This window comes from Phocoena sinus, chromosome 18 (genome assembly GCF_008692025.1).
Source record: "Phocoena sinus isolate mPhoSin1 chromosome 18, mPhoSin1.pri, whole genome shotgun sequence".
In the NCBI taxonomy this organism is placed as follows: domain Eukaryota; kingdom Metazoa; phylum Chordata; class Mammalia; order Artiodactyla; family Phocoenidae; genus Phocoena; species Phocoena sinus.
Genome location: NC_045780.1, coordinates 33,688,097 through 33,703,059, shown reverse-complemented (window position 1 = coordinate 33,703,059; position 14,963 = coordinate 33,688,097). Strand labels below are relative to the sequence as shown.

At 33.3% G+C, this 14,963-nt stretch overlaps 1 protein-coding gene across 2 annotated transcripts in view; it reads right to left on the bottom strand.

Moving 5' to 3' along the window:
- TDRD3 (tudor domain containing 3) overlaps positions 1–14,963 on the bottom strand; it is a 201,414-nt gene that overhangs the window by 111,657 nt on the left and 74,794 nt on the right. For both annotated transcript variants that reach the window (XM_032611497.1, XM_032611498.1), the window contains exons 2-3: positions 6,371–6,455; positions 1,375–1,440 (exon numbers count right to left, since the gene is read on the bottom strand). In XM_032611497.1, coding sequence (XP_032467388.1) covers positions 1,375–1,440; positions 6,371–6,455 — 151 coding nt within the window. The remainder of the gene's footprint in view (positions 1–1,374; positions 1,441–6,370; positions 6,456–14,963) is intronic.

Genomic DNA, 14,963 nt, shown 5'->3' with positions numbered 1-14,963 from the left:
ATAAATTCTCGGGCTCTATCCCAGTTCAACGGAGACAGAGGTGTGGGAGTGGGAGAGGTTAGAGGCTGGTAATGTGTGTTCTAGCCAGGCCTCAGGATGATTCTGATGTATGCTGAACTCTGAGAACTACGACCACAACCAGAAAAAGAAATGTAAGGAACTGGAGAGGACTCTGAGAAGAACAATGAAGATGAACGGAATGCCTGAGACAGAATAAACAGAGGAACCAAGACAGATGGCTTTAGCAAGAAGAAACCTGTGGTACTGACATTTACAAGGCTTCAAGTATATGAAGACTTATTCACAAGGGAAGGTAACCAGATGTTCTCTATTTCCCCTGAGGGAAGACAAAGAAGACGTTATGGACTTCAAGTTGCATCATAAGAAATTTAGGTTAAAATACAATTAAAGTTTGCTGACACAGAGTGTTGTTAAACATTAAAATGAATTGCTGAGGAGTTTGTAGAACTTTCTTCTCTGAGTATCTACTTCAAAAACTACTGTAAATTATAAAATAAACTCTTGTTTTCTTTCCAGCTAAATGATTACCATCTACTGCATAAGGGAAAATGTGAAAAATATGTTGTTACATTTCAGACCTTTTAAAATTATCTAAAATTTAAAATATCTGAGGTACAGCAACTATCTTAAATATCTGAGTGTTAAAATGATAAGAATACTTATTCAAACACAAAACATATACATTCAAAGTATTTCTTTAAACTATAGATAATGATGTTCCGTAATAGTACAAAAAGTGAGCAGTAACACATATAAAATTCTTGGTTGATGCAATTTACATGTATTTTCAAATAAAAAGAAGAAATTGAATACAAATGAATAAGAAGTAAAAGACTGACTAGTTGGTATCTAAAAATTGTATCCTTGTATTTTAAAAACATCACTGAAAAAATTCATAACATGAATACATATATGTGTTACACAAAATGATAGCAGCAACCAAATGCACAGCTTTGCCAAATTGCTCCTAACACTCTTTCCCAATCTTATAGTTTTATATTAATAAGTTCATTAAACAAATACAGTTAACAGGTAACTAAAATAAAAAGATACAAAAAGGTCCTTTTCCTGAGCACCAATAATATCTGATAAGTCTCACATGTAAAGTAAGTGTGTCATAGTTACAATTCCTGAAACAAGTTTTTTTTAAATATTGAAAAGTCACCAAAAGTTTAAGCTTTAATAATTTTCCATGTGTATAGGAAGTCACTATAATGATAACTCTGTGACTTGTTCACCTCCAAAATATTTTGAAGTTGCGGTCTTCATTGACAAAAAACAATTCCAATAATTTAGTAGATGTTCATATTTATTGTACTTAGCATAATTCAGGAAGTTAACATTTTTCATTACCTTTTCCACCTTTCCACCATTGATGTCACTGGGGAGGAATTTCTTGCCAATTGTTCTCAAGTCTGTCTAAAATAAAAATATTATTATTAACATAAAATTATAGAGAAAAGTGAATCTAAATCTAATTTCACTCACCAACAAAAGATAAAATTACTTAAGGTGTGTGGAACAAACTTTAAATAAATGTCTTTCAACTGATTATGAGATCTATATATATATAAAATCAATCTTTTCTAATAACACAGTCCCATACATACATTGTTTAAAGTACATCAAAGGCCTTATTTATATCTGGTCATACTTCTCTAGATACCCTTTTAACTGACTAAGTCTTCTTTATTAAAATCTAAAACTTGATTTTATGAAACTATATAGTCTTACCAAAAAAACTAATGCCACAATCCAAAACTAAATGACTACTTTGAACATATAAACAGAGTGTATTTTTGACAACTAAATTCTATCTAACCTTGATATGCAGAGACATGAAAACACATTACTCTATAGGTTGTGATACTTATGACATAACAAAGCTACACAACATAAAAATATCCCAGAGAACAGTACCACTCCAACAGCAAGAAATCATAAAACTATACTGTAGTAAATACTTATTTCATTTGCTTTTTAAACAAATTATAGAAACAGAAGTTGTGAACAAATGACTAACCACATGAAAATTCCCAAGTACATATTATTCAGCAAACTAAAGCAAAACAAAAAAGAACAACATAGGACTAAGATATAGTTGTAGGATTTCTGACATAAAAACAGAACTTCAACTACACAGTCTACATAAAAAAAACAGACTTTTTCAGGATTTTGTCTTCTTTAAGTAAGAAGAAGTGAAAACTAAAGGAAAAGTAAGAAATTTGTTCAGAAGAAAACTAATACTACTCATGAAAAAGGCCTAATTATTTAAGCTAAGAAATTATCTCGCTGCTTGAGATAGTGAGGTTAGATTAATAACTAAATTTGTACTGTTTTGTTATCCCTTAAATATAGTAAAGAGAAGCTCTTCATTGCCTCAAGAGCAAAACAAAACAGACTTAGAGTGCATTTAATCACAAAATTTATAAGGGAGAAATTTATATTACACTTAAGGAGAAAATACTAGATGATTAAAATTACTGTATTATAAAAGGATTACATATAGAGAAGTAGGATACTCTTCTTTGAACATCTACAATAATAGAATATCCTCTTACTTGAAATATCCATATATGGTCAGCTTAAGAAACAAGCATACATGTTATACAACCCTCACAGATCCTTTCCAGTCTTTTACTACAATGATTTATAATTTATTTCTCAATGTAATGCAAGGATCACTCCTAAGTAAAACTCACTGAATGGAACTGCCAAGTAAACTAAGCCCCAAATATTTGTTTAACAATGTTTCAGGTTTATCCTTTTTGCAGCCTCCACCCAATAATAGAGTGAAAGAATTATAAACCATACCTCAAGTTGCATGGCTTTGACTTTGAAAATACTAAGCAACATATGGGGAAAAAAATACTTTCCTATACTAGCATTTCCTATATTAGGATTGTTTTGAAGATTAAATAATGCATGTAAAGCATTCAGCACAATGACTTGCAAACAGTAAGCATTTAATGAATGTTAGCTATCATGTTTACTTTAGCGAATATAAAACATGCATATTGTTATCATCTGAACGTGTACAAGTCAATAATACAACTAACAGTTCATAAAAACATAAGTATTATCTTGAAGTCACTCAAAAGCTGAAATATTTAAATATGTATAAAAAACATAATATATAAAAATTTTATGATGCATCATGGTCCTTCATTTCTGGTTTTTATCACTAATTAAAAAATTAAAATAAAATGAGGCATTAATATAAATGAGAAATGAGCACTAGACTAAAATCCTAAACTTTGATTTACTACATACTGTAATTAACTAATATGACCTGGGACACGTCAGAAATTCTCTAAATCCAGTTAATTTATTCCTCTGTAACATGGAAAATATATTACCAATTCTATCTTACAAAGCTGTTGTCAGGCTAAAAGGAGACAATATATTCAAAGTGCCTTACACACATATAAGGAATGTTATTTCATTGTTCTTTTAGCAAGATGAAAATGACCTACCAAATCTTTAAACATCCTAAATTCAAAGTCAATTTAAGAGTTCTGCAAAGGCAATTCTATGATTCAGATGCTGTTATATCAGGGTCACTAGGATAACTGGGTCCAAAAATAAATTTATAGTGAATAAGCAATTATGCAGGAGAAATATTTAACCTATAACACGCACTTGTGCACATGCACACAAGATTCCTATTTCTTCAAGTAATTTCAACAGAATATCTATTTGGCAAATCATTTTGTATTACACAGAATCTTAAAACAAATTTAAAAATAATCTTTTAAAATTTTTACTGTTACATATTACTTAGTAATTTAAGACTAGGCTATCATTTAATTTTTTTCTGAATAATTCAGGAATTTAAACGCAAAACTACATGCTGAATTTCAAGGTTATTTCTTAATATCCTTACTCCTCATTCTACAGAGGAAAAAATTAAGAACCTCCCTCCTTTCAACATAAAAACCCATGCAGAAAAGAGTTACACAGCAGCTCTGAGGCTGCTATCTTTAGAAGGGCCAGCTTACAAAGTCGGCCCGAAGGTGTCATCTGGGAACTTGGCACTTGAACCATTCCTTAACTGAAACTGTGGTTCACTGCCTAAATTATTTGTGTTAACAATGTGATCTATGGTAAACACCTGCTTTTAAAGGGGGGGAGTCTGGAATTTTATTTCATGCTAAGCAGAGAGTACCTTCCTAAGCAGCCCAATAATAGCCTAATGGACTTCCCTGGGCAGGAAAACCATATACATACCACTGCTTTGTTCACTGCTAGATAAAGGAACAAATTCAGTGTGTTCCCACTGGCGGAAGAGAACATAAGCAAGCTTATGCATGGATTATTCTCCCAATATGTAATAAGTTATATGTAAGAACTAATAATGCAAGTCTTTCTCAATTAGTGATTAACATCCCACAATCACTCGAAAGTTAAAAAACTTCAACAGAGGGCTTCCCTGGTGGTGCAGTGGTTGAGAGTCCGCCTGCCGATGCAGGGGACACAGGTTTGTGCCCCGGTCTGGGAAGATCCCACATGCCGCCGAGCGGCTGGGCCCGTGAGTCGCTGAGCCTGCGCATCCGGAGCCTGTGCTCTGCAACGGGAGAGGCCACAACAGTGACAGACCCGTGTACCGCAAAAAAAAAAAAAACTTCAACAGAAACACTGTATATACCTGATTTTATTTAAAGGTTATAAACTTGAACCTTAGATTATTTGTCTGGTGTAGACTTCATCCCGATTAAAAGTATTTTTTTTTAATCCTATTATATCGCATAATAGCTTTGGACTGCAGTATTTAACTATATATTTTAAAGAAAATTATAAAGACAAATTAATTCACTAAGATAAAAATAATCATGTACCTCTTATGCACACAGGACAAATACTTCATGTTGACTTATTTTACTTAGTTTCATACCCAATTTATACATAGCTCAATGCTATTTACCTATGTATATAAATAAGAAAAATAAAAAAGAACAGAAGATTGTCACAAAGCCTTTTCCCTATCATCTTTAGGACTTTTTTTTAATAAACAAAGAAACTAGGGTTCTTTTTTTTTTTGTGGTATGCGGGCCTCTCACTGCTGTGGCCTCTCCTGTTGCAGAGCACAGGCTCCGGATGCACAGGCTCAGCAGCCATGGCTCACGGGCCCAGCCACTCCACGGCATGTGGGATCTTCCCGGACTAGGGCACGAACCTGTGTACCCTGCATCAGCAGGCAGACTCTCAACCACTGCGCCACCAGGGAAACCCGAAACTAGGGTTCTTTATACCATTTTTTGAAAATAAAATTCACTAATTTGGGTGCAAATCAAGGAAAGTTAAACTGTCTAGCAAATATTTCCATTTGTAGTCACAGATAACCTGTTGGTCTTATTAAATAAAATTTCAAAGCAGCTAAAAAAATCACGGGTTTCAAAATATAAATTTTATGTTTAAACCTAAGTTTAATTATGTAAATATAAATTTAAGTAATTTGAAAAGTTATACAGTTATAAATTTATTTATATTTCACATGTTCTTATCAGTTGTCACCCTTTCTGCTTTATGCTAAACCTACTTTGCAGTGACATAATGGATTTATCAGACAGTAATTCTCTTCTGAATTTCAGTGATTATGTATCATAGTATACGAAGTTGATTAATAGACTATGACTGCAAAGGTGATACAAAAAAAACTCCCATAGGGTAACTGCAAGATTGAAAAAAGAATATTAATTTACTTACATCTGTACTTCAAACAATTTTTATAACTCTTCAAAAAAATCCAAAAGTCAATCCCAATTATAGATAAGATACAACTATACAAATGGGTAGAGGGAAAGAGCTTGGAAAGAAATATACACCAAAACATTAATGGTAATTATTTGGTTTTATTATCTTACTTTTCTATATTTTCTGAAGTAGTCGTATGGTACCATATATACTACTTTTATCAACAGGAAAAGTTACTTTGAAAGAGAAAATACAACTGTCAAGAAGCTATAACCTAGCTAGAGTTTCTATGTAAATTAAATGTCAATTTGTTTTCATGAATATGATCAGTTTTTACTGCTATTACATAGCTACTGTAAATGTAATGAAATTCTGTAACTGATCACAGGGTGAAAAAAAAAGGAGTTTTAACTGCATTTTTCCCTTTTTCATTGAATTCTGAGTAATAGATGTTAAAGAAATATATATTTCTAATAATTGGCTTATATGAGATTACCAAATTCAACAAACATCCCTGCAACTTAAAATGGACAATAAAAATGCAAGATGATTTATGATTTTTTCTCATCATAAAATTCAGTTTATTCTATGAGATATTTTTCATAAATATAGCTTCCAGATTTAAAACATTTATAAGTTAATAAATAAAACTTACATTGAGAGCAATCAGGATGATGTCATTTACATTGACTTTGTCAGGAGAACTTGTGCATGCTTCAATGCCTTCATCTGAAAGATACCTGTTAAAATAAAATAAATGGCTTAATATCTTCTAAAATCAAAATTAACCAAAATTATTTTCTTAAGTCTACATGCAATTTTGTTCTCTACTATAAAATGCTTCCACTACAAATACGAGGCAAAAAGCGTCCTGGATACTCCCTGTTTATTTACTATCTGATAGAATAGGATAGACAATGCGTATTTTTCCTCTTTTATATCTTTAAAGGGATACTGTGTTAATAAAAGTACCCATATGTTTTCTGAGAAAAGCTATTTAACCATCAATATACTTCTTAAGGAATGAATGAGCTCCTCTTTACTATTATACAAATACAATATCCAATTTAAATATTTAGTAATACAGTAAACTCTTAAGAGATTGAGATGTGCTATAAAAATAGAACCAAAAACAACATAGATTTAAATATATATAGTCCAACAAACTTTCTTCTGGGCTCCTTTCTCACATTACCTTCTCAAGTCCCCTTTCTCTAACATAATGTTCCCAAGAATCTTTCAATAAATACTACTGACTCCAAATAGCACAAAGATAGGCAACTTTTTACCTTACATCTTTCACTTTTCCTGTCCCTTTTCAGATTTTTTTACTCATTGTCTTATTGCCCTTTGTTATTTTTTATTCAGTCCAAACCAACCATACATCTGTAGCAGACAATAATTAATTCAAGAGTAAAAAGATTATTGAATCCAAAGGGGGGAAAAATCATCCCTACCAATTCACCCACACCCAATAAAGTCATTTTGAAATTCTTTGATAAATTCTACAATTCAGATATCATCCCCCCAAAAGTCCACCTGTAAAAATGCCCATTAACATTCAGCATCTTTTGTAATCAGTATCAGATACTCCTGTAACCAAAGGTCTGATGCTAGCATTGCCACTGTAGACATTCTCCCACTAAAAAGATCCCACTACTGGGCATATACCCTGAGAAAACCATAATTCAAAAAGATACATGTACCCCAATGTTCCTTGCAGTACTACTTACATTAGCCAGAACACAGAAGCAACCTAAATGTCCATAGACAGATGAATGGATGAAAAAGATGTGGTACATATATATACAATGGAATATTACTGAGCCATAAAAAGGAATGAAATTGAGTCATCTGTAGTGATGTGGATGGACCTAGAGTCTGTCATACAGAGTGAAGGAAGTCAGAAAGAAAAAAGCAAATACCGTACATTAACGCATATATATGGAATCTAGAAAAATGGTACTGATGAACCTAGTGGCGGGGCAGGAACAGAGACACAGTCTTAGAGAACGGACTTGTGGACACAGGTGGGTGAGGGGAGGGTGAGCTGAACTCAGAGAGTAACACGGACATATATACACTACCATGTGTAAAACAGATAGCTAGTGGGAAGCTGCTGTATAGCACAGGGAGGTCAGCTCGGTATTTTGTGATGACCTAGAGGGGTGGGATGGGGAGGGTGGGAGGGAGGCCCAAGAGGGAGGGGATATAGGCATACATATAGCTGACTCACTTTGTTGTACGAGAGAAAGTAACACAACATTGGAAAGCAATTATAATCTAATAAAGATGAAAAAAAAAAAAAGATACAGGAGTGCTAGTCTGACAGAGCTAACTCCAGCTCTTCCTGATGGCCAGCAATTCCACCATCAACCCCCAACCTTAGGCTGATTCTAAGACACTTGTCAATGTAAACTTTACCTGAAGACAGCAACCAAAGAGCATATACCTTTAAGAAACATAGGATGAATGATTTCTCAAAAGTAAAAGGGCAAGTGAAAAGAAATGTGAATAGGAGAGTACAAAAAGCAATAGAAAATTAAAGCTGATAAACCTATGCATAAGATCAAGGAGGTAAAAGAAAGGAATGTGTATATAAATCAAAGCAAGAATGTGTTAAAAGAAGTTAGATACTATTAAAAGTTGAAGACCATGGCAGTGCTAAACTACAATGATGAATGAAGGCAAGGAGTTAAGTGGGCTACAGAGAAAAATAGAAGTGTTAAGTATGTAGATGAGTCAGTAAGAATGAATGGATGGGAGGCAGGAATAAATAGTACATGAGTGACCATGGAATACAATGTTTGCAGTCAGCATAGATGGCTAAAACACTGCTTTAATTCAGAATGGCTAAGTTCATTTCCTTATTACCCTGATAATTTTTCACCATTCATAGCCATTGACTGTATCCGGCACTAACCATCTTACAAACTCAGTTCTACAAATATTAATTAACTCCCCCTTTATGTGAAAAGCACTATGTGAACCAGTAATAAGATCAGTAAAATGATGAAAAATAAACATCTTTCTTCAAGGAGTTTACAGTCGCACATAAAGAATAACACAACATGTAAAAAGCTATCATACAATGCCAAAATAACTATAAACAAAATGTTATGGGGGCTCAAAGTGGCTGCGGAATGGAAAAGAGTGCACAGAAAGGGAATAGTGTGACCAACAACATGGAAGTAAAAAAGTATAAAGCACATTCTAGAGGTAATAACTTGGAACGTTATGGCTGGAAAATGGGGAAGAGATGAGAAGTCAGTATAGGTTGAGACATATTTTATTTACTGTAGGAAGCAACAGTGCATAGAGGGATATGGGTGCTATGTTAAATGTTGACTGAGTAATTACAAAAACACAACTTTCAAAATTCCTACAGTGGGGAAATAATATGCAATGACTAATAAAATACTTTTGTTTTCTAGAAAGGCAACTCTTTAGAATTAAAAGATTATATAGGATGTCACATGAACTGGAAATGATCTTAAAACATAATCAAAGTTTAACTCTTCAATTTTACAGATGAAGAACGCCCAAAGATGTTAACCTAAACTTGCCCCAAAATACAAACTTAAGCTATGAAAAGTTAAAACAAAAATGCCTCCTGATTCCCAGTTTAGCAGTCTTTTCATTACAACACACTATTTTTATATATTAACAACTAATGCTAATATCAGGAATATGATTTTTTTCTCATAAACAAAAGTCAACATCTATACAAATCAATTTTTTAATCAAGTAGACACTTTACCAACACACACAAAAAAGCACAACTAGGTAAATTCAATCAGTGTCTCCAAAGTATATTAAATAAGAATAGGCCTAGTTTCATAGTCAAAGATCAGGGAACTAATATTAACTATGATTAAGAGATTCAAAAATTGTTACAACAATAAAAATACCTATCCTGCAAAATATAAAAAGGAAACATCTATCTAACAAAAATTCTGAAGGCAGAAGAGATAAGGGGGGTGTAAATTTGACTTCATCCATGTATAAATCAAATATCATGTGATTTCTTCCAAACAATGCCTGGAGAAGGCTTCCAAATTATAAAATATGGCTCAGTCTCAATTTCCAAGTTTTACAAGTCTCCCTTCCTCACCCTTCACATTAAAAAAAAAAAAAAAAAATCAAAGGACTTGAGCCTCACAGTTTTACTTTGTAATTATCAAGAAACAGGAGACCCATTCACAGGTCTCCCCAGTAACATCTTGGTGATCCTTCTGTCAATACTGGACCATTTTCACAGGACTAAATCTAAATTAACTGTAACTTGAGATTTACAAATTAATCTTTCTGTTTCTGTAAACATTTAAGACTCCAATATCATCAATGAATAAAAAATGTGATAAAACTAAGGTATTATGTCCAGATCAGCTTCAAGATGCACTACAGGAACACAGCAACTGAAAGAACAAAACAACACACAATTCACCAGCCTTAATGTGGTCACTGGGAAAAAAAGGAATTGAAAATTGGCACAGGCGTGTCAGATCTGATCCCTGTGCACAACTGCACGATGGACCTCAAGGGAAGTGAGTCATAATCAGTTCCCATGTGCCGTCTTTGAGCATGCAAACCCAAGGGCATGGGCCTTAAAGAAGAAACAAACCCCAGAGAGCTCTTGACTACAACAGCCCCCAAAGCACATACTTTTTTTCTCCTCTGGTGGAGATTTGAGAACAGTAACATTATAAAACCACTCATTACTATTCTGAACTAAAAATACATTGGAATACATTTTATTGACAAGCAAGGCACTAAAGGGCTAAATTTCTACATGATACTCACAGAATAGACTAATATTTCTCCTTAATTTTACCTTCAAACAATTCCATTTTAAATCACAGTTTAATAAACACTCAAATTTTTTTAAAAGGTTTTGGAAAGTGCTTCTTATTTTCATAAATAAATGTTAAAATTCTGACTTTCTCAGAGTCATTTAATTTTAGTCCTGAGCAACTCTTCTTACTTAAGAAGTAAAAGCTTTAAAATTAAATACTATCCACCAATTTGGGGGAGAGGTGGTTTCCTATTACAAATAATGAAAATATATTCAATAAGAAGGGTCTCACTGCTAAAACCATCTTTACCTCATGTTCTAAAGTTACTTGGGCATATAAAACAGACATTCCCAAACTACAGTTCAAGAATCTCAACTGACAGAAAACTGTGATAAAAACAAATACTATTGTTTCAATATCACTTGTTAGATCCAGATAGTGGATCACCATTACCAGTAAGTGGATTCCTAACTGCAAGGGAAAAGAGTGCCAATTTTCCTTTGATCCATTCCTCTGGAAGTAGGTAAAATCCTTGAGTCTAACTTAACTACTGACTATGATGTACACATAATGAGGAGGTCAGCAACAAACTGAAGGGTACATGCCCGTCTAAAAGGGGCAGCTCCAGTGACTATCTGTATGAGGATAGGTTAAGCAGCCATTGTCAGATCTTCTCATTTTTAGCTTTTAGTTTTTTGCAAAGCAATGTACAAGCCAAACAAAACAGGCTTCAGTCTGCATGTGGCACACACACTTTGTACGTATTAATCGTATTGGTTTATTTCAGTTATCTGTTTGTTTGCTCTTATACACTTTCAACTTGTCTTTGACATGCAGGGTTGTGCCCTAAGTGTCTCTCAAATGATATAATATCCGTGGCTGACATCCTTTTCAAGCAAAAGAGGAAAAGAACTGTCTTTTAGGTCACTTTGTATGACCCCTGGACAGCAATAAACATATTTATGCATGTAAATAGTGTTCTTACCGGATTTATCATCAAATCATTTACTTTGGCCTAAATTATCTTCAAACTGCACATATGATAACTCATCCTTACCTAGATTTCCAGACTACATATATTTTTTAGGGGGAAAAATGTTCTAATTGGCCAGAAATACTAAAAAAGCACACTGAAGTTTTCTTCCCCTCCACCTACCTGTACCCGTCCAAGCAATGAATACCCATTCAAGTCTGAACTGAGACATGAATTCCTAAGATAATCAAAAACAGAATCTATCATCATGCATACAAATTAGGCTGATGACACATGAAAATTCTTTAAAATGCCAATAAGAAACTCAAGAGTGAAAACATTCTTCCCAAATGGATAGGGACTCAATCAAAAATAAAGGACATATCTGGACAATGACTGCTACAGGATGGTCTTAACTGTCTCTGAAGAAAACCCAAATCACATGGCCTCATGTGGTTTTTGTCGTCTCTGATCTATACATGATTATTTGCTGGTACATTGAGATTACTAGCCCACATAGGTTATCCAAATACCAAAATGGGAATTTTATAAATGAATCCCTACTTAGCTACAAAGAAAATAATAACTAACTCCCAATTACTCAAGCCAATAGAGGGACAGGAGAGAATAAAACATGACAGGTAATTTTTAAAATCACTTATATTAAAAGGTATCTTTCATCTTAGCAAATATGAACATTGCCAACCTACTGAAAATTCCCAGGACATTAAAAAAATAATTTTTAAAAACTACCCAAACAAAGGTCTCTCTGCATATCCTGTTTCCAGCCCCACAGTGTAAGTGGTCTGTAACATGCCTGCTGAAAATTTTGGTTTTTGCTATAGGCTTCTTATAGGCTTTTGCTGTACCCAGTCAAAAACACAGAAATAATAACTTGCTAATTCCCTCCTTTAGGATAAAGGAAAATGGCTTATGAACTCCTATTTATGAACCACAGAGTAATAAGATTAGTTAAGGTAACAAGGCTAATAAAAATTTGGGCTCAAGGACTTCCCTGGTGGTCCAGTGGTTAAGACTCCATGCTCCCAAAGCAGGGGGCCCGGGTTTGATCCCTGATCAGGGAACTAGATCTCACATGCCGCAACTAAAGATCCTGTACACGGCAACAAAGATCCCACGTGCCTCAGCTAAGACCTGATGCAGCCAAATAAATAAATATTTTTTTAAAAAACTGGGGCACAAAATTTGCTTCAAATAACCTGGTACAGACTAAATTAATATACTCAATACAATTTATAAATACATTGGTGAGGGGGCGTGGGGGGGGGAGTCACCAACCAGAATATAACTTGGTACACCAGCATTAAGTTGAATGAATTTATGGTATTAAGCACAGCAAACAGGAGGATCAGAATTCTATTAAAAGTAATTCAGAAGGGGGGAGTCCTATGACCCAAATGGCAAAAAAGGAAAAAAGAGGTCTTTTATTTCATTTCCCTAAAAAAAAGTACCAATTCTATCACTACCATTTTCTTCCCTTCTTTAGGTTAAGTGGCCACCTACTATGCCAAAATGAATACCACAATCTTTATTCCAACAATTACAATAAGGACCTGAGTCAACACTAGCTTAAAATTTAATTTTCTCTATGGTTTATGTATGAATGGATCAAATAAAGATATGTATTATATAAAGGACCTCTAAGTAACAATTAGTGTTCATCTTAGTGAGTGAACTATTTTCTATATAAGATTTATTTTATTCAAATATAAACTATCTTTAAAAATGCACCTTTTTCAGTTTTTAGTTTTTATGATTTCTTTGCATGCACAAATGTATATTACTTCCACCATTTAGTTAATATGATATTAAATTTTTTCTACACATGGGAATATCTATTCTAATTTCTTCTCTGCTAACTTTCCAAATTTTTATATTACAAAAATAAAAACACCAAAAGCAAAGACCTTAAAACCTTAACATTTTATGTGCAAATGTTTCAAAAAATTAACCTGCACAGAAATGGAAAGGATAAATATGCAAAAAGTAAAAAAAAAATCTGCTTAGTACTATATAAGGATCTTTTTTCTAAGCAAGTAACTTCAGTAGAGACGTGAAGCATTATGAAATGCCTTGATACATCATGATTAACATCCGTATTACTCAAACTTCAACATTTCAGTGGCCAGACAAAAATCTGGGGGCCCAATATTAAAGATTAAGATATGGACATCAGAAAAGCTTCTAGGGATAATCCTCTGTAAAGTCATATATAATGTAAAATATTTTAAAGTGTTTAAATTCTGAAAATTTGAAACCTAGATTTGTTTTTGTTAAGCATTTCCTTTAAAATGCTAAAGATGTATTAGAGAGCTAATTCTGAAGAATGTACTACTTGCAAACACCACTAGATGACAACCTTGCTTCACAAGCATAATATCATCAGCCCATTACTGGAAGCTAAGACTCCAAAGATGTACTAAACTGGCTTTCAAATAAGGGTTTCCAACATTTATTGGGTTTTTTTGGTGGCTAGTAGATATATCAAAAATAAAATAGACTGTTATAATTTTAGAATTTGTGTTTGCTATAAAGATCACTCAGGATTTAAAAAAGAAACTCATTTAGCAGACACTTGAGATATCTCACATGGAAAAAAAAATTGAAGCATATCAATAGACAATTTTCTCTCTTATTCTCTCCTATGCTCATCCTTTGGAAATAGAAACTTATAAAAAGTACACATAAATTACTAGAGATTAATGCTTTTTTGCTGTGGAATAGTTACAAAGAGTATTTTCAACATTATTTCAATAGTTGTTTTTCTCTGACATCAAAACAAATAATTATGACAATTTTAAGATAACTATAGGAAGACAGGTGACAACAAATCACAAACTTCTATTTTTTGATCCTTTTTCAGCAATATTTTCCCTATACATAATCCAACCCATGAAGACATTAGTCCTGGAATGTTTATTTGGTATTAAGTAATTAACATCTGAGCAAGTAAAAATTCCTTTGAAATTCCATAATTGATATACTACAAGGATTAGTGGCAATGGGAACCTAACTATGTTATTATTCATTTTTGTAAACCAAACCCTCACAACATTTTTAAAGTATAAATGAAGGCCTGGATATTTTTACTTTCATTAATTTATGTCCTTCCTCTAATTCAACATTTTCATACTTAAATTCTGAAGCAGAGCTGAAGTTAGTTTTTAATAAGTCATATTTTAAATACGTGATTTGACACTTCTGTCATCTCTACTTCAGCACAAAGGTGACAGCTATAAAACCATACATCAGGTGGAAAGACTCACTTTAGGCCTAATGCCTGTGCACTGACTACTGCAATACAGAATCAGGGCCTGTAGAGGCCAGGCCAAAGGCCTCCCAGGATTAACCCCAGACCGTGTACTTAGTTAGGTTTACATGAGAGCAGTTACTTTAAAATGTAAGATATGATAACAAATATTAGAAGGCATTTTATGAATAGCTTGGAGAGACTGTCA